Source organism: Pseudophryne corroboree, chromosome 1 (genome assembly GCF_028390025.1).
Source record: "Pseudophryne corroboree isolate aPseCor3 chromosome 1, aPseCor3.hap2, whole genome shotgun sequence".
In the NCBI taxonomy this organism is placed as follows: domain Eukaryota; kingdom Metazoa; phylum Chordata; class Amphibia; order Anura; family Myobatrachidae; genus Pseudophryne; species Pseudophryne corroboree.
The window spans coordinates 630,027,946-630,048,082 of NC_086444.1; the positions used below are offsets into that span (position 1 = coordinate 630,027,946).

A 20,137-nucleotide genomic window follows, 5' to 3' on the forward strand; every position below is an offset into this window, starting at 1 on the left:
GAGAAATGCCTTATATTTAGAATATTGTTTCCACAAGCCAAAAATTACCTTACTTTAAAGCTTGTTTTCTCCCTTTAGTTGCAAATATCCAGGAAAAGGTATGTTGTAGTGTGAAATTTGCTCTTTTTAACGAAGGTCGTTTCAAAAAAACCAAAATGATTTTGATAATTTTTTGCTGTTGGACAAAAAGGTAGAACGCTTTGCAAGAACTTTAGGTAATCTTATCACAGGAACTAAAGACGTTTGGAGTCTCGAAACGGAAAGACACAAACAGCTTAAGGTTTAGCTGTTTATTGAGATTAATTGCACAGATTCTGATTTTGGTAATTGTTCCAACTTGAATTATAGTATCAACATCATCATATTCAAAATTAATGACTTTTTAGCTTGACACAAGATAAAAATGTTTAATTTGGTGTGACGCTCCTGTTCTATATCACCAGCAGATGTCACTGTTGCAACACGTGTAAATACTGTCACATAAAAGTATCTCTAGCAAGAACTCTCTAGTTAAATATTCTGCAGGGTCCAATTATGCCTGTATTTCCATACATTTAAAAACACAGACAGTAGCTTTAGTTTCATACAGAAGGTATAACTAATAGGGTTTCTTTTTAATGCATTTTATGTACATCAATCAACAACATTTCTTCCACAAAAGGAAACCTTTCTTTGTCTGCATATTTGTATATTTCAGTGTTTGTGGGAGGCATCAAATTGCTGTCAAAGACAAACTATATAAGCCATAAAGAGTGGAGTAGTACCACTGGCAGACAAAGAACATTGAATAATGCCTTTGGAAGGCAATAAACTACTAAGAAAGCATATCAGCCATGGTTTAGCACTTATTAAGTGTCACATGGCGCTGTATTGGATAGCGCCGGGAGCTAATTCCCGGCGCTATTCAACTGTTGGTAAATTGAATTGACCCCAATCAGTCAAATACTGTGAGCAAACACCTGTTTCAACATTGCAAGACTCAGCCCCTTGCTAGATCTCAACTCCAGACACACACCCCAGTAACTAACTTTCTCTCTCTCTCCAAATTTCTGTTTAACTTGCCATATGTTTTGCGACCTAGTCATGCCAAAACACGATTTGTATTGCTCCGATGGGCACTCACAAACAATTGAATTCCTCCAAATAACTGAAATTTAAATAAAGGCTAATTTCTGCCCCTGACTTTAGGATCTATGAGCTGAAATCAATGAAGGCAGCTCTACCATGTTTGCTGGTAATATTGCAGCCCTCATCAAGCTGCTACTTCACCAAACCCAGCCAAATCTCATCCTAACCCTCTGTTCCACACTCTCTATCTATCCCGACTGTGTCACCCCTGTCTGTCTACCCCTCCCCTTTATAATGTAAGCTCTCACGAGCAGGGCCCTCTTCCCTCATGTGCTTATCCTTTTTCTTACTTTAATAATCCTTCAACTGCACCAAGTCCAGCAGTCTTCTGCCACCTGATACATCAGTAGACAACACTGGAATAAGTAACTATGTTTATTTAGCCTGTATTGTCCTATACTGTCTTCAACTGTAAGTTGCTGTTTTCCTGTTTTGATTATTTATGTACTCTGTAATTGGGCGCTGCAGAACCCTTGCGGCGCCATATAAATAAAGGATAATAATAATACTTATTTCTGGAAAAAGAGAGCTCTATAGAACAGATTGTAATGTTTAAATAGAATACATACTATATCCTGACTGTCACATGACCAACCGCAGCAACCTGACACTGGAGATCCTGACACCAGAGGGGGCAAGTATTTCCACACCCTCCCACTGCCCTTACTCTCCGGGGGTGTCAGCTAGGGCTAACTTTCCCCCCAGTGCCTAACCCCCCCCCTTTCCCCTCCGGGGCCCTAACCCTAATCCTCACCACGATATTCACCTTCGGGATGTCGGTTGATGGTGATCTGGCACTAGTCTCCTGAATGGTGTTGGGATTCCGGGGTCGGTCACATGACCGCCAGTTTACCATCAGCTGGGATGCTAGACGCATCCCGTTTAATCTGTTACTGCTTACAAGGCACACCATCTCCCTGTTTATACAAACACATTTATTTTTTTAATTGTAGTCAGGTATAAAATACCCAGGCCTGTCAGGGGGTAAAACTATGCATAGAGCCCCAATATACAACAAAGCACGGCCACCCCCCCACTTACTTGGCCAAACACATAAGTGTCAGCCCTGACTGCAGTGACATACAGTAATACAGGGAAAGGTGTCGGCCCTGACTGCAGTGACATACAGTAATACAGGGAAAGGTGTCGGCCCTGACTGCAGTGACATACAGTAATACAGGGAAAGGTGTCGGCCCTGACTGCAGTGACATACAGTAACACAGGGAAAGCTAGGCAGGTTGGCAAACAAAGGTTATATGACAAAAGGCAGCAATTTGATATGCCACACTAGAGTAAAAAGTAAGCAATTTACTGCCAGCTGCACAATACTAAAGACATCCATATTCTGTGCAAGTTTAAGATTGCCAACATACCACTCCAGGCTGTCTCCCTGGTGAAGAGTTCGCAGGGCAGCATCTGTGTTGCCATCATGGAAATAAATTGAAGCTGCCATCAGGAGGAAGGTTGTGTTAGTGACATCAACACTCTTAGCCATCTTTTTATCCAGCTCAGAGACTATAGCATCTCTAGAAGGAAGAAGGAAACAGCATATTATAGCCACACAAAAGCAGGAGAGAAACAGCTGCATTATAAATGCACTTATCTGCCACACCAAGGGCATGAGAATAGCTGATGATCACGTGATGGCTGCCACTTTTAATACAGATGTTTAAGAGATTGTAAACTTTATTTGCTCCTGGAAACTGACTCCATCTCCCCTACACAACTTAGACAGCATATGCAGCATACTATAGGATAGTACATCTCCATGCTGTGCTATTGCTTACGCAGGTTTAGGGCACAGCAAGAGAGGAAAAAAATGCTTGCAAACATTTGGAATAGCAGTGGTCACCTGGGATTTAAATTTTTCTGGCTTAAGGTGGGTGCACACTAGAAAGATATCTGCAGATCAATTGATCTGCAGATATATCTATGGACGGATCGGGCAGTGTGCTGTGCATACACACTGCCCGATCCGTCGGGGACTGACGTCATGAACTGGGCAGGCGTGTACACACGCCCGCCCAGTTCAGCTGTCAATCACCGCCGGCCGACGCAGCATGTGTACCCGTACACACACAGCGACGCACCAATAACGAGATTTATGGTAAGAACTTACCTTTGTTAAATCTCTTTCTGCGAGCTACACTGGGCTCCACAAGGATTGGACAATGGGGTGTAGAATAGGATCTTGATCAGAGGCACCAACAGGCTCAAAGCTTTGACTGTTCCCAGAATGCACAACGCCGCCGCCTCCTCTATTACCCCGCCTCCCTGCACAGGAGCTCAGTTTTTAGTTAACCAGCCCAATGCAGTAGCAGGAAAAGAGACGACAACGGTTAGTAGCCACATACACCACACTCTCACGACAAGAGAGGTGTCAGCGGCTAATGCCATACCAACCCAAAGAAGCTAAGTGCGTCAGGGTGGGCGCCTTGTGGAGCCCAGTGTACCTCACAGAAAGAGATTTAACAAAGGTAAGTTCTTACCATAAATCTCGTTTTCTGCTGCGGGGTACACTGGGCTCCACAAGGATTGGACAATGGGGATGTCCTAAAGCAGTTCCTTATGGGAGGGGACGCACTGTAGCGGGCACAAGAACCCGGCGTCCAAAGGAAGCTTCCTGGGAAGCGGCAGTATCGAAGGCATAGAACCTTATGAACGTGTTCCCGGAGGACCACGTAGCCGCCTTGCACAATTGTTCAAGGGTCGCACCACGTTGGGCCGCCCAAGAAGGTCCAACAGACCGAGTAGAATGGGCCGTAATGTGAGTAGGAGCTGACAGACCAGCCTTCACATAAGCATGTGCAATCACCATTCTAATCCATCTGGCCAGGGTCTGCTTGTGAGCAGGCCAGCCACGTTTGTGAAATCCAAACAAAACAAAGCGAGAATCATATTTTCGAACAGAAGCAGTTCTCTTCACGTATATACGGAGAGCCCGTACCACATCCAAAGACCTCTCTTTGGGAAACAGATCAGGAGAGACAAGGGCCGGAACCACAATCTCCTGATTAAGGTGGAACGAAGAAACCACCTTAGGTAAATTTCCGGGACGAGTCCTAAGAACCGCCCGGTCACGGTGAAAAATCAGATATGGGAAACTACAAGACAAGGCACCCAGATCCGACACTCTTCTAGCAGAGGCAATAGCCAGCAAGAACACCACCTTAAGGGAAAGCCACTTAAGGTCAGCTGAACCCAGGGGTTCAAACAGAGGCTCCTGCAACGCCTCCAAAACCACCGACAAGTCCCAAGGAGCCACAGGCGGGACATAGGGAGGTTGGATACGCAACACACCCTGAGTGAAAGTATGAACATCAGGTAAAGTCGCAATTTTTCTCTGAAACCACACCGACAAGGCAGAAATATGAACCTTGAGGGAGGCCAGACGCAGGCCTAAATCTAGGCCCTGCTGCAGAAAAGCCAAAAGTTTGGCTGTACTAAACTTGGAAGCGTCATAATTATTACATGCGCACCAAAGAAAGTAGGAATGCCAGACCCTATAGTAAATCCGAGCAGAAGCCGGTTTCCGGGCCCGCAACATAGTTTTAATGACCTCTTCAGAAAAACCCTTAGCCCTCAAGACGGAAACTTCAAGAGCCAAGCCGTCAAAGACAGCCGGGCTAGGTCCTGGTAGACACAGGGGTCCTGAACGAGGTGGTCTGGGTGTTGTGGAAGCAGAATTGGGCGCTCTGACAATATGCCTTGCAGGTCTGAAAACCAGTGCCGTCTGGGCCACGCCGGAGCTATGAGAAGCAGATTTCCTTTTTCTTGCTTGAACTTCCGAATTACCCTGGGCAGGAGTGACACCGGAGCAAACACGTACGGCAGCCGAAACCTCCACGAATGCTGCTTGAGGATCCCTTGTTCTTGCTCCGAAGACCGGAACCTTGTGATTGTGTCGAGACGCCATCAGATCTACATCTGGAAGACCCCACTTTTCCACTAGGAGTTGAAACACTTCTGGATGGAGGCTCCACTTGCCGGCATGCACGTCCTGACGACTGAGAAAGTCAGCTTCCCATTTCAGGACTTCCGGAATGAATATTGCCGATATGGCCGGTAGATGGCGTTCCGCCCAACGTAGAATCCGTGAGACTTCCTTCATTGCTGAACGGCTTCGAGTGCCGCCTTGATGATTTATGTAAGCCACAGTGGTGGCGTTGTCCGACTGTATTTGAACAGGACGGTTCTGAATTAAATGCTGGGCCAGGTTCAACGCATTGAAGACCGCCCGCAATTCCAGAATGTTGATCGAGAGGAGAGACTCCTCCTTGGTCCACCGACCCTGAAGGGAGTTTTGCTCCAGCACCGCGCCCCAACCTCTTAGACTGGCATCTGTCGTCAACAGGACCCAGTTGGATATCCAGAAGGGACGGCCCCTGCACAACTGGTGGTCCCGGAGCCACCAAAGTAGCGACAGACGGACCTCCGGAGTCAATGAGATCATGTGAGACCTGATCCGGTGAGGCAGGCCGTCCCACTTGGCTAGAATCAGCTTCTGGAGGGGGCGAGAATGGAATTGAGCATACTCCATCATGTCGAATGCTGAGACCATGAGGCCCAGCACCTGCATTGCCAAATGTATCGACACTTGCGGACGAGAAAGGAAGCAACGAATCCTGTCCTGAAGCTTCAGGACTTTCTCCTGAAACAAGAACAACCGCTGGTTGTGAGTGTCCAATAGCGCTCCCAGGTGCATCATGCTCTGAGCAGGGACCAGGGAGGATTTCTTCCAGTTGAAAAGCCACCCGTGGGCTTGTAGAAACCGGACCGTCATATCCAGATGACACAGTAGAAGTTCTGGGGAATTTGCCAGGATTAACAAGTTGTCCAGGTACGGCAGTATCCTGACCCCTTGACGGCGGAGTACCACCATCATCACCGCCATTACTTTGGTGAAGACTCGCGGAGCCGTTGCCAAACCAAAAGGTAACGCCCCAAACTGGTAATGAAGGTTGCCAATAGCGAACCTCGGGTATTGCTGATGTGACGCTGCTATAGGAATATGCAGGTAAGCATCCTGTATATCCAGGGAGACCATGTAGTCCCCAGGTTCCAAGGCCAGAACTATAGAGCAAAGGGTTTCCATACGGAACTTGGAAACCTTCACAAACCTGTTCAATGCCTTAAGGTCGAGAATGGGCCGGGAGGACCCATTCGGTTTCGGGACTAGAAACAGCGGAGAATAGTACCCCCGGCCCCTCTGAGCAAGAGGCACCTGCACTACGACTCCAGTATCCAGGAGGGTCTGTTCCACCGAATGCAGACTGTTTGCCTTTGTCTGGTCCGACGGGACGTCTGTCTGGCAAAATCGATGAGGGGTTCGGTTTTTGAAGGCTATGGTGTAACCTCGAGTGACGACTTCCCGTACCCAGGCATCTGAAGTGGTCTTCAACCATTCCTGGGTATACCCTAGAAGCCGGCCCCCCACCCTGGGATCCCCGCCCCGTCATGCGGCAGGCTTATCGGTCTTGGAAGCTGGCTGACGGGCAGCCCAGGCTCTTTTGGGCTTCGGCTTACCAGGTTTGGGAGTGCGGGCCTGCTTGTGGTACGCCTGACCTTTTGCTTTACCTGAAGGGCGAAAGGACGTACCTTTAACCTTCGACACAGAAGGAGCGGTATTTGGTAGACAGGCAGTTTTGGCAGTAGCCAAGTCAGCCACTATCTTATTTAAGTCCTCCCCAAACAGAATATCTCCCTTGAAAGGGAGTACCTCCAGGGTTTTTTTTAGAGTCCAGATCCACAGACCAGGATCTCAGCCACAATATCCGGCGAGCCAGGACTGACGTAGTAGAGACCTTGGCTGCTAGGATACCGGCATCCGAAGCCGCCTCTTTAATATAGCGAGAAGCTGTGACAATATATGACAAGTATTGTCTAGCATGGTCAGAGGAGATTTCAGCATCTAACTCCAAGGCCCACGCTTCAATAGCCCCGGCAGCCCGTGTAGCTGCAATAGTGGGCCTTTGTGCAGCACCCGTGAGGGTGTAAATCGCTTTCAGACAACCCTCCACACGCTTATCCGTAGGCTCTTTTAGAGACATGACGGTAGTGACAGGCAGAGCTGAGGAAACCACCATCCTAGCCACATGTGAGTCCACTGGAGGAGGCGTTTCCCAATTCTTAGACAGCTCTGGCGCGAGGGGATAGCGAGCCAGCATCTTCTTTGGAGGCACAAACTTCGTACCCGGGTTTTCCCAGGGTTCCTCACGTATATCCACTAGGTGGTCAGAGTGAGGTAAAACTTGTTTAACCACCTTCTGACGCTTGAACCTATATGGTTTCTTAGGAGGGACGGATGGCTCGGGATCATCCGTAATCTGTAAAATTAACTTAATAGCCTCCACAAGATCAGGAACATCCACATGTGAACTACCCTCCCCATCAGCCGTATCCGAGTCAGAACCTGTGGGGTCAGTATACGTGCAATCTTCATCAGACGAGGCGTCAGTGACAGCAGTGGATTGTGAGGAGACAAGCGCTCGCTTAGAGGACCCCTTTGACTTAGGCGAGCGATGGTCAGACTTTTTAGCAGTCAGAGACTGGTTCAACTTGGCTGCAGGGACCACATACGGTTGTACCGGCATTGGGGGTCCCATAGGGGGTGTTAGTTTATGAACTAGTGTATGCAGAAGCGTGGAAAAAGCGGCCCACGGTGGGTCAGTATGTGCCTCCGTTGCCACAGTCCCACTGGGGGGCAAGGATCCCCCAGAACCAGAGCCCACAGCTGCTATATTCTCCTCATATGGATCTGTGGCTTCAGCAACACCGGCAGTGTGTTCAGCCCCAGAACCGTTACCCTCAGAAGCAGACATGATATAACTTGCAGTATGAGGTAACACAGTACAATTATCAGCAGCACTATACCTCTAAACCCAAACCCCTGCGCAGTGTAGTCAGCACCAGCAGAGATAAAATAAGATTTTACTCACCGGTAAATCTATTTCTCGTAGTCCGTAGTGGATGCTGGGGACTCCGTAAGGACCATGGGGAATAGCGGCTCCGCAGGAGACTGGGCACAGCTAAGAAAGAATTAGGACTACCTGGTGTGCACTGGCTCCTCCCACTATGACCCTCCTCCAGACTTCAGTTAGAATCCTGTGCCTGGAAGAGCTGACACAATAAGGAAAGGATTTTGAATCCCGGGTAAGACTCATACCAGCCACACCAATCACACCGTATAACTCGTGATATTATACCCAGTTAACAGTATTAACATAACAGAGCCTCTCAACAGATGGCTCAATAATAACCCTTTTAGTCAACAATAACTATATACAAGTATTGCAGACAGTCCGCACTTGGGACGGGCGCCCAGCATCCACTTCGGACTACGAGAAATAGATTTACCGGTGAGTAAAATCTTATTTTCTCTAACGTCCTAGTGGATGCTGGGGACTCCGTAAGGACCATGGGGATTATACCAAAGCTCCCAAACGGGCGGGAGAGTGCGGATGACTCTGCAGCACCAAATGAGAGAACTCAAGGTCCTCCTCAGCCAGGGTATCAAATTTGTAGAATTTTGCAAACGTGTTTGCCCCTGACCAAGTAGCAGCTCGGCAAAGTTGTAAAGCCGAGACCCCTCGGGCAGCCGCCCAAGAAGAGCCCACTTTCCTCGTGGAATGGGCTTTTACAGATTTAGGCTGCGGCAGGCCAGCCACAGAATGCGCAAGCTGAATTGTGCTACAAATCCAGCGAGCAATACTCTGCTTTGAAGCAGGAGCACCCATCTTGTTTGGTGCATACAGGATAAATAGCGAGTCAGTCTTCCTGACTCCAGCCGTCCTGGAAACATAAATTTTCAAGGCCCTGACTACGTCCAGTAACTTGGAGTCCTCCAAGTCCCAAGTAGCCGCAGGCACCACGATAGGTTGGTTCAAGTGAAAAGCTGATACCACCTTAGGAAGAAACTGGGGACTAGTCCTCAATTCTGCCCTATCCATATGGAAAATCAAATAGGGGCTTTTGCATGACAAAGCCGCCAATTCTGCCACCCGCCTTGCCAAAGCCAAGACCAAAAGCATGACCACTTTCCACGTGAGATATTTTAAATCCACGGTTTTGAGTGGTTCAAACCAATGTGACTTTAGGAAACCCAACACCACGTTGAGGTCCCATGGTGCCACTGGAGGCACAAAAGGAGGCTGAATATGCAGCACTCCCTTGACAAATGTCTGAACTTCAGGCAGTGAAGCCAGTTCCATTTTGGAAGAAAATCGATAGAGGTGAAATCTGGACCTTAATGGAACCCAATTGTAGGCCCATAGTCACCTCTGACTGTAGGAAGTGCAGAAATCGACCTAGCTGAAATTTCTCCTTTGGGGCCTTCCTGGCCTCACAGTACGCAACATATTTCCGCCCTATGCGGTGATAATGGTTAGCGTTCACTTCTTTCCTAGCTTTAAATAGCGTAGGGATAACTTCCTCCGGAATTCCCTTTTCCTTCAGGATCCGGCGTTCAACCGCCATGCCGTCAACGCAGCCGCGGTACGTCTTGAAACAGACAGGCCCCCTGCTGCAGCAGGTCCTGTCTGAGCGGCAGAGGCCATAGGTCCTCTGAGATCATTTCTTGGAGTTCTGGTTACCAAGCTCTTCTTGGCCAACCCGGAACAATGAGTATAGTTCTTACTCCTCTCCTTCTTATTATTCTCATTACCCTGGGTAAGAGAGGCAGAGAAGGGAACACATACACCGACTGGTACCCCCACGGTGTTACCAGAGCGTCCACAGCTATCGCCTGAGGGTCCTTGACCTGGCGCAATATCTTTGTAACTTTTAGTTGAGGCGGGACGCCATCATGTCCACCTGTGGCCTTTCCCAACAGTGTACAATCATTTGGAAGACTTCTGGATGAAGTCCCCACTCTCCCATCGGAGAATCCTTGTGGCTTCTGCCATCGCCATCCTGCTTCTTGTGCCGCCCTGTCGTGTACATGAGCGACCGCCGTGATGTTGTCTGACTGGATCAGCACCGGCCGGTGTTGAAGCAGGGGTCTAGCCTGACTTAGGGCATTGTAAATGGCCCTTAGTTCCAGAATATTTATGTGTAGGGAAGTCTCCTGACTTTTCCATAGCCTTGGAAGTTTCTTCCCTGTGTGACTGCCCCCCAGCCTCGAAGGCTGGCATCCGTGGTCACCAGGACCCAGTCCTGTATGCCGAATCTGCGGCCCCCTAGAAGATGAGCACTCTGCAGCCACCACAACAACGACACCCTGGCCCTTGGAGACAGGGTTTTCCGCTGATGCATCTGAAGATGCGACCCGGACCACATGTCCAACAGATCCCACTGGAAAATCCTTGAATGGGACCTGGCGAATGGAATTTCTTCGTAAGAAGCTACCATCCTTCCCAGGGCTCGCGTGCATTGATGCACCGACACCTGTATACGTAGTAGGAGGTCTCTGTCTAGAGACGACAACTCCTTGGACTTCTCCTCCGGGAGAAACCCTTTTTATCCTGTTCTGTGTCCAGAACCATACTCAGGAACAGTAGACGCGTCGTAGGAACCAGCTGCGACTTTGGAATATTCAGAATTCAGCTGTGCTGTTGTAGCACTTCCCGAGATAGTGCTACTCCGCCGAACAACTGCTCCCTGGACCTCGCCTTTATAAGGAGATCGTCCAAGTACGGGATAATTATTTCGCCCATTACCTTGGTAAATACCTCGGTGCCGGGGACAGACCAACGGCAACGTCTGGAATTGGTAATGACAATCCTGTACCACAATTTTGAGGTACTCCTGGTGAAAAGGGTAAATAGGGACATGCAGGTAAGCATCCTTGATGTCCAGTGATACCATCCAGGCTTGCAATAATCGCCCTGAGCGATTCCATTTCGAACTTGAACCTTCGTATATAAGTGTTCAAGGCTTTCAATTATAGAACGGGTCTCACCGAACCGTCTGGTTTCGGTACCACAACATTTTGGAATAGTAACCCCGGCCTTGTTGAAGGAGGGGTACCTAGATTTCACCTGCTGGAAGTACAGCTTGTGAATTGCCGCCAGTACTACCTTTCTCCGAGGGCAGCAGGCAAGGCTGAGGTGAGGTAACGGCGAGGGGGAGTCGCCTCGAACTCCAGCCTGTATCCCTGTGATACTATTTGCAGAACCTAGGGATCCACCTGTGGGCAAACCCACTGGTCCCTGAAGTTCCCGAGACGCGCCCCTACCGCACCTGTCTCCACCTGTGGAGCCCCAACGTCAAGCGGTGGACTCAGAGGAAGCGGGGGAAGATTTTTGATCCTGGGAACTGGCTGCTGGTGCAGCTTTTTCCTTCTTCCCTTGCCTCTGTGCAGAAAGGAAGCGCCTTTGACCCGCTTGCTTTTCTGAAGCCGAAAGGACTGTACCTGAAAATACGGTGCTTTCTTAGGCTGTGAGGAAACCTGAGGTAAAAAAATTTTTCTTCCCAGCTATTGCTGTGGATACGAGGTCCCAGAGACCATCCCCAACAATTCCTCACCCTTATAATGCAGAATCTCCATGTGCCTTTTATAGGTAGCAACACCTGTCCACCGCCGGGTTTCTAATACCCTCCTGGCAGAATGGACATTGCATTAATTCTGGATGCCAGCCGGCAAATATCCCTCTGTGCATCCTTTATATATAAGACAACGTCTTTAATATGCTCTATGTTAGCAAACTATTTTCCCTGTCCTAGAGTATTAATATTATCTGACAGGGTATTAGACCACGCTGCAGCAGCACTATTTATGCTGAGGCGATTGCAGGTCTCAGTATATAACCTGAGTGTGTATATACAGACTTCAGGATAATCTCCTGCTTTTTATCAGCAGGCTCCTTCAAGGTGGCCGTATCCTAAGACGGCAGTGCCACCTTTTTTGACAAACGTGTGAGCGCCTTATCCACCCTAAGGGATATCTCCCAACGTGACCTATCCTCTGGCGGGAAAGGGTACGCCATCAGTAACTTTTTAGAAATTACCAGTTTCTTATTGGGGGAACCCACGCTACTTTACACACTTCATTCATTCATCTGATGGGGGAACAAAACACTGGCTGCTTTTTCTCCCCAAAAATAAAACCCCTTTTATGTGGTACTTGGGTTCATGTCAGAAATGCGTAACACCTTTTTTTATTGCCGAGATCATGTAACGGATGTTCCTAGTGGATTGTGTATATGTCTCAATCTCGTCGACACTGGAGTCAGACTCCGTGTCGACATCTGTGTCTGCCATCTGAGGTAACGGGCGCTTTTTGAGCCCCTGATGGCCTTTGAGACGCCTGGGCAGGCGCGGGCTGAGAAGCCGGCTGTCCCACAGCTGTTTTACGTCATCCAGCCTTGTAAGGAGTTGACATTGTCGTTTAATACCTTCCACCTATCCATCCACTCTGGTGTCGGCCCCACAGGGGACGACATCCCATTTATCGGCCTCTGCTCCACCTCCACGTAACCTTCCTCATCCCACACGTCGACACAGCCGTACCGACACACAGCACACACACAGGGAATGCTCTGACTGAGGACAGGACCCCACAAAGTCCTTTGGGGAGACAGAGAGAGAGAGTATGCCAGCACACACCAGAGCGCTATATAATGCAGGGATTAACACTATAACTGAGTGATTTTTCCCCCAATAGCTGCTTGTATAAACAATATTGCACCTAAATTTTGTGCCCCCCCTCTCTTTTTAACCCTTTGAGCCTGAAAACTACAGGGGAGAGCCTGGGGAGCTGTCTTCCAGGTGCACTGTGAAGAGAAAATGGTGCCAGTGTGCAGAGGGAGATAGCTCCGCCCCTTTTTCGCAGACTTTTCTCCCGCTTTTTTATGGATTCTGGCAGGGGTATTTATCACATATATAGTCACTGGGGCTATATATTGTGATATATTTGCCAGCCAAGGTGTATTTATTGCTTCTCAGGGCGCCCCCCCCCCCCCCCCCCAGCGCCCTGCACCCTCAGTGACCGGAGTGTGAAGTGTGTATGAGGAGCAATGGCGCACAGCTGCAGTGCTGTGCGCTACCTTGGTGAAGACTGATGTCTTCTGCCGCCGATTTTCCGGATTTCTTCTTGCTTCTGGCTCTGTAAGGGGGCCGGCGGCGCGGCTCCGAGACCGAACACCAATGGCCGGTTCCATGCGGTCGATCCCTCTGGAGCTAATGGTGTCCAGTAGCCTAAGAAGCCCAAGCTACCACCAGTTAGGTAGGTTCGCTTCTTCTCCCCTTAGTCCCTCGCTGCAGTGAGTCTGTTGCCAGCAGATCTCACTGTAAAATAAAAAACCTAACATATACTTTCTTTCTAGGAGCTCAGGAGAGCCCCTAGTGTGCATCCAGCTCGGCCGGGCACAGGATTCTAACTGAAGTCTGGAGGAGGGTCATAGTGGGAGGAGCCAGTGCACACCAGGTAGTCCTAATTCTTTCTTAGCTGTGCCCAGTCTCCTGCGGAGCCGCTATTTCCCATGGTCCTTACGGAGTCCCCAGCATCCACTAGGACGTTAGAGAAAGGAGAGATATGGTGACTAAATCACAGAGAAAAATACGTAATACAGTATATCTTTGTGAAAATCCTATATTAGATAAAACCTGACGCACCAAGCCCCCTCAGGTTATAGAATATAGGGATAGCAAGTTGAGTGAAAGACACGAAATGGACAACACTCAGCTATCAAATGCACACACAGATAGTCACAGTTTGTACAATGCAGAGGTTATTACTGACAATAATACTGCACTGGACTAGCTTATACAGCTATATAACAATAGATATAACAGTACACAGTAAGAACTGGATGTATATCACAGGGTAATTGTACTATAAAACCCTGACTAAGTGCAGTCTTTCTTAACTAACACCGACTAAAAAGGCAGGTAGAATACTTAAGTGTCATGTAAAGTCACAGCACTGACAACCAGGCGGCTTTACATAGGAGGATTTGCCCAAGCAGTCCCAGGAACAGTGAGCTGAGGGATAATGGCGCCGCAGACACTGACAGGGAGTGTGGAAAAGACAGAGATGCAGCTCCAGGGCGGGAACACTTGCTAGAAATGGCGCCCTGGGGCTGGGAGAGGGGCTTCAGGTCTAAGCCTTACCCCCTCAACTGGCAAAACCACTGGGTACTGTGGGCGATATAAGAATTGGTTTAGAGAGAAAACCTGACCTGCGCCCATGCCCTGGTGATCTAGTGGGATCGCCTGTATCCACAGTGTCCACCGCCAGCGCGCGCGGCCCGCCTCCCACTGACCGCGCCGGATCGCGATAAAGACCGGGTCCCGCAAGCGGGACCCACTTACCACCTCCCTCCTGGAGAGCCCCAGCCGTGTGTGTCTAACGTGAAGAAAACCGGAGTCTGCGCTGTAGGTACCCGGCAACCAGGGCTCGGGAGTGTACAGCGCCGCTGGGGAGAGCTGGAGCTGCAGCAGTGAATGTCACAAGACATTTACCACCACTGCTGCCCTTGAAGTCTTCACTTTTTACCTCATAAAATCTTTTCTTAGGGCTGCTTTGAGCAGCCCCTCTGTTAAGTGCCTGCTTACTGCAGCACCAACTTACAAAACTGAGCTCCTGTGCAGGGAGGCAGGGTTATAGAGGCGGCGGCGCTGTGCATTCTGGGAACAGTCAAAGCTTTGAGCCTGTTGGTGCCTCGATCAAGATCCTACTCTACACCCCATTGTCCAATCCTTGTGGAGCCCAGTGTACCCCACAGCAAAAATATCGGTAGATATATTGGCCGTCGGCTGTGCTGCGGGGCCGACGCGATACGTCTGTGAACGACGGAGTTCACAGACGTATCTGCCGTACACACTGGCCGACGGACCCGCGATATATCGGCCGTTCAAGAGAACGCCCGATATATCGGCCAGTGTGTACGGGCCTTTAGGCTGGGTACACACTTAAAGATGTATCTGTCTTGTGGGAACAAAAATCTGGTAATGTATAGGCACATCGACCATTTGCTCCCAAACACTGGAAAACAAACAATGTGTCTAAACCTACCGTGCATTGTCGCAAACAGAGGACAGCCGGCAATATCCTGGATCCAAAAGCTATGTGTGAAAGACAGACCTGTTCAGTGTGAACGGGTTTGACCAGGGAATTTCCCAGGTCCAAGGTGCAATGTAAAAGGGGGTCCCTAGCTGAGGTTGAAGAAGGGTTCTAAAATGTCAGAAAGGGGTATGAGTTAATTTGCGTTGTACAGGATTGCTTCTGGATGTGGCTATAGCATCATGCATATTTTTAATAGAGTCTCCATGCTCTGTTTTGGTATGATTTCAAATCTATACTTACCATAGAACCTACATAGGGGCAGATGTACGAAGCCTTGAAAAGTGATAAAGTGGAGAAAGACAGCACCAACTAATTAGCTCCTAACTGCCATGTTACAGGCTGGGTTTGGAAAATGACAATTAGGAGCTGGTTGGTACTTTATCTCCCTCTACTTTCTCACTTTTCAAGGTTTAGTACATCTGGTCCATAATTACGTAAGCTGAAAAGGACATGCACACAATTATATGGTCAAAGCAGCTCTAAACAAATCTCATGAGCCAGGACACCAAATATATTGCTGCTGGTGTCTAACATGTGAAGGTCATTCATTTCATGTATACTGGCTCCTAAAAATATCTTCCTTATTCCCAGAAGACAATTCAGTTTTGTTAAACGTGCTGCTGCTATACTGTACCTGCAAAACAGCTAATTCTCCTGCACAACTCTATGTGGTGCATCAGAAAACTAGAGACATTGCTGGTTGTTTGATGCCTTTTTGAATAGCACATCTGAGCTATCATAGCCAATTGAATTGCCCCCCTAGATTGGTCCAATTGACTCCAAATTCTACAATTTGTTCACACTTAGGGTGGCCAATCCCGGGCCATTTTTTCAATCTTGGGAATCGGGAATAAAAAATTATCAATCGCAGGATTGACTGCTTTTCAATGTGTCCCACCCTCCCAGATAACGTCATTTGCGGTGAGGTCTGGCGGGAGTGCGGCGGTGAGGTCCAGCGGATGGCTGGCTGCGCAGCATGACCCCTGACTTCACATAATGCTGCGTAGTGTGCCCAGACGGAGCGAGGGCAGCAGGAGGAGCCGGGCAGCGTCTGAGCCTGCTGAGGAAGCTCAACGCTGCCCAGCATGGAAAATACTACTGTGGTGGCCAATCCCGAAATCCCCGGGTTTGGAAGCTCCAATCCCGGGACTGAATCCCGGCCAATTTTATTCCGTAATCCCGGTATCACGCTGATCCAGAGCCCGGGATTGGCCACCGTAGCCACACTTGTGATAAAATAAAGTCTTAATGTAATTCAATTTGTCAATTATTTTCAGTAGTATTTTTTTACGTTTTATTTGTGGACAAATTAAAAATGAACAAGCTATTGTTTTTAAACCGTATCCCCATGAAACAATTATAGGCTTGCTAATTTATGATCCCGGCTTTAGTGATATTAATGAAAACTTCCATGAAGCGCTACAGGATTATAAGAAACAAGCCTCAAAATATACGTAAAAGTGCGAAACACACCTGCGACTTTCATTGGACAAATATTCTGCAAACATACGGACAGCTTGCAGCTCAGCACTGGCATTAGTGCGAATTTCATCCAGAACTACTCCATACTTCCTCTAGTCCCAGAAACAGAGAGAGAAGGGAACATCAGTGATAACGAATGACGAAGTCTTGAGAATGGAGCAGAGTTTGATAATTACATTTACCTGCGCTATATATGCTCTATACAGGAATACATCTCTTTCCACCTCTTTCTCTGGACTTGAAGGCTACAGGAAGACAAACATCATAATTCAACACTTATGAAATGTCAACAATAATAAGGGACAGATTAAACAACAAACAATATGCTTGTTATCACTCGCTACTAATCTTAAATGGTGCTCCAACCAATCAGCTCCAGATTGGAATGTGTTTGATAATGACAGGTGAGAGCTGATTGGTTAGAACACCATTGAAGATTAGTAACAAGTGATAACAAGGATATCACTCGTTGTTTAATCTGCCCATAAGTGTGAAGAGCTGCCTAACTATTGGAACCAGGAGCGCATTTACCCGTGTTTTTTGCTAGTGGAATTGGATCCCTCAGGAAAAACCCGGATCAAGTGACCCGGGAATCCTACCCGGATAGCTACCTGGGTAGGAGACGGGAATGATCCGGGTAAGGTTGTAGTGTAAACGGAAGCCGTGCGTTTACACTGTATGGAAGGGCGGCGCTGGGAGATCATGTGATCTCCCAGCGCCATCCCTGCCGCGTCACCAACCCGGCAATATGCCGGGATGGTGACTGCTGATGGGAAAGGGGCCGATGCGGGTCGCAACAGGGTAGCACCTGTGTCAGGCTCCCGGCTGCGAACCGCATCGTGTAGATGGAAAAGGGGTATTAGTAGTCAGGGGCATGGGTCACTGACATAAATGGGGGCTCTTAGGAAAAATAGGATTTTGGTACTTACCAGGTAAATCCTTTTCTTTGAATCCATAGGGGGCACTGGAGTACTCTTGGGATATGGACGGCTTCCGTAGGAAACAGCACTGAATATTTAAATTTAGAACACTCCACCCCTCCATATCCCCGAGTACCTCAGTGTTTTTTACTGAGCCGAACAGGAACTATAGAGAGAGGTTGACAATGGAGTATTACATATAACATAACGGACAACAACGAAGTTGACACATAACGTTACTGACAACTAAACAGTTGACACCATAACCAGCACTTGATAAATTTGAACCAGTCGGTGAGAGTGTGTTACCATAAGATCCTCTGAACTTACCACAAACCAGGTAAAACTGCTCTGGGTGGGCGTCCAGTGCCCCCTATGGATTCAAAGAAAAGGATTTACCTGGTAAGTACCAAAATCCTATTTTCTTTTTCATCCACTAGGGGTCACTGGAGTACTCTTGGGACGTACCAAAGCTTCCCCCGTGGGCGGGAGAGCTGTTTGGCACCTGTAACACTAGGCGGCCAAAGCTAGATGCTGATGCCGCAAACGTATCAAACTTGTAAAAGCGCACAAACGTGTGCACTGAAGACCATGTAGCCGCACGGCAAAGCTGCATCGTAGAAGCTCCCCGACCAGCTGCCCATGAAGTTCCCACAGAACGTGTGGAATGAGCGGTTACTGATGTAGGCGGCTGTAACCTAGCATGAAGGTAAGCCTGACGTATGGTCAGTTTTATCCATCTGGATAAGGTTTGTTTAGACGCTGGCCAACCCATCTTGGCAGCATCATAGAGAACAAACAACGTATCCGTCTTACGAACTGAAGACGTTCGGGATACATAAACGCGTAATGCGCGTACCACATCCAGAGTTCCAGAATGTGCTGTCAACACAGGAACTACTATTGGTTGACTGATGTGAAAAGATGACACTACCTTTGGTAAGAACGCGGGATTCGTCCGAAGTTCCGCTCTGTCATCATGAAACACCAAATACGGTGGCTTGCATGACAAGGCACCCAAATCTGAAACACGCCTGGCCGAAGCTAAGGCTAGAAGAAAAATTGTTTTCCAAGTGAGAAACTTTATATCCACTTGCTGTAAGGGTTCAAAATATGAAGACTGTAAGAAATCTAAAACCAGATTCAAGTCCCATGGCGCTGTAGGTGGAATGAATGGAGGCTGAACTCTGAGGACACCGTGGAAAAAAGTGTGTATAGACGGCAATAAAGCCAATCGTCTTTGAAAGTAAATTGACAAAGCAGATACCGGCACCTTTAGTGTAGATAAACGCAGTCCTCCATCTAAACCAGTCTGTAGAAATAACAAAAGGCGGGATAACTTGAAAGATAATGTCGAAAACCTCCGAGCTTCACACCAACCTATATAGGTACGCCATATTCTGTAATAATGAGCTGCCGTAACCGGCTTCCTAGCTCGTAACATGGTTGGTATAACAGATTCCGGGATGCCCTCTCTTCTTAAGAGGGCGGTCTCAACAGCCACCCCGTCAAACGCAGACGCGCTAAATCGGGGTAAAGGAACGGACCCTGTTGTAACAGGTCTGGACGTAGTGGGAGCGGCCAAGGATCATCTGCGAGTAGTCCTCTGAGATCCGAGAACCAAGCTCTCCGAGGCCAATGAGGCGCCACTAGTATGACTGTGACAGACTCTCTTTTGATCCGTTTTAGCACCAGAGGGAGCAATGGAAACGGTGGAAACAGATACACAAGGCTGTACGGCCACGCAACGGTGAGAGCATCCACCGCCACTGCCTTTGGATCTCTTGTTCTGGACACATACTGGAGCGTTTGGTGATTGTGGCGAGACGCCATCAGGTCCACCTGAGGATAACCCCATCGCTGAACCAACATGTGAAACACTTCTGGATTTAATGCCCATTCTCCTGGATGAAAATCCCGACGACTGAGATAATCCGCTTCCCAGTTGTCCACTCCCGGAATGAACACGGCCGACAATATCACCTGGTGGTATTCCGCCCAATTGAGGATTCGAGCTACCTCCCGCATTGCCATGCGGCTTCTCGTTCCTCCTTGTTTGTTGATGTATGCGACCGCCGTCGCATTGTCTGACTGCACTTGGACAGTCTGAGAGCGAAGCATGTGCACCGCTTGTCGTAGCGCATTGTAAATTGCGCGGAGTTCCAGGACATTTATAGACAGCAATCTTTCGTGATCCGCCCAGAGACCCTGGAGCTAACAATTTTGAACTACCGCTCCCCAACCTCTGAGACTGGCGTCCGTCGTTAGAATTATCCAATTCCAGCCTCCGAACAGTCTCCCTGCGGTTAAATTGTGTTCCTTGAGCCACCAGAGCAGAGACACTCTTGCCCTTGGCGACAACCTCACCCTGTGGTGAATCTGCAGATGCGAGCCCGACCACTGGGCGAGCACATTCAGTTGAAATGGACGTGAGTGAAATCTTCCGAACTGAAGCGCTTCGAAAGCTGCCACCATTGTGCCTAAGAGGCGAATGCACAAGTGTACAGGCACTGTGCGTGGCTTGAGCACTAATTGTACTAGATGGCGTAGAATCTGTACTTTGTTGTGGTAGGTAAATTCTTTGATTGACCGTATCGAGAAT

At 48.5% G+C, this 20,137-nt stretch overlaps 1 protein-coding gene across 1 annotated transcript in view; it reads right to left on the minus strand.

The window, feature by feature from the left end:
* Positions 1 to 20,137, minus strand: part of COPE (COPI coat complex subunit epsilon) — a 79,505-nt gene that overhangs the window by 37,154 nt on the left and 22,214 nt on the right. Inside the window, exons 2-4 of the mRNA XM_063914537.1 lie at positions 16,798 to 16,860; positions 16,607 to 16,707; positions 2,502 to 2,654 (exon numbers count right to left, since the gene is read on the minus strand). Of these exons, the coding sequence (XP_063770607.1) occupies positions 2,502 to 2,654; positions 16,607 to 16,707; positions 16,798 to 16,860 (317 nt within the window). The remainder of the gene's footprint in view (positions 1 to 2,501; positions 2,655 to 16,606; positions 16,708 to 16,797; positions 16,861 to 20,137) is intronic.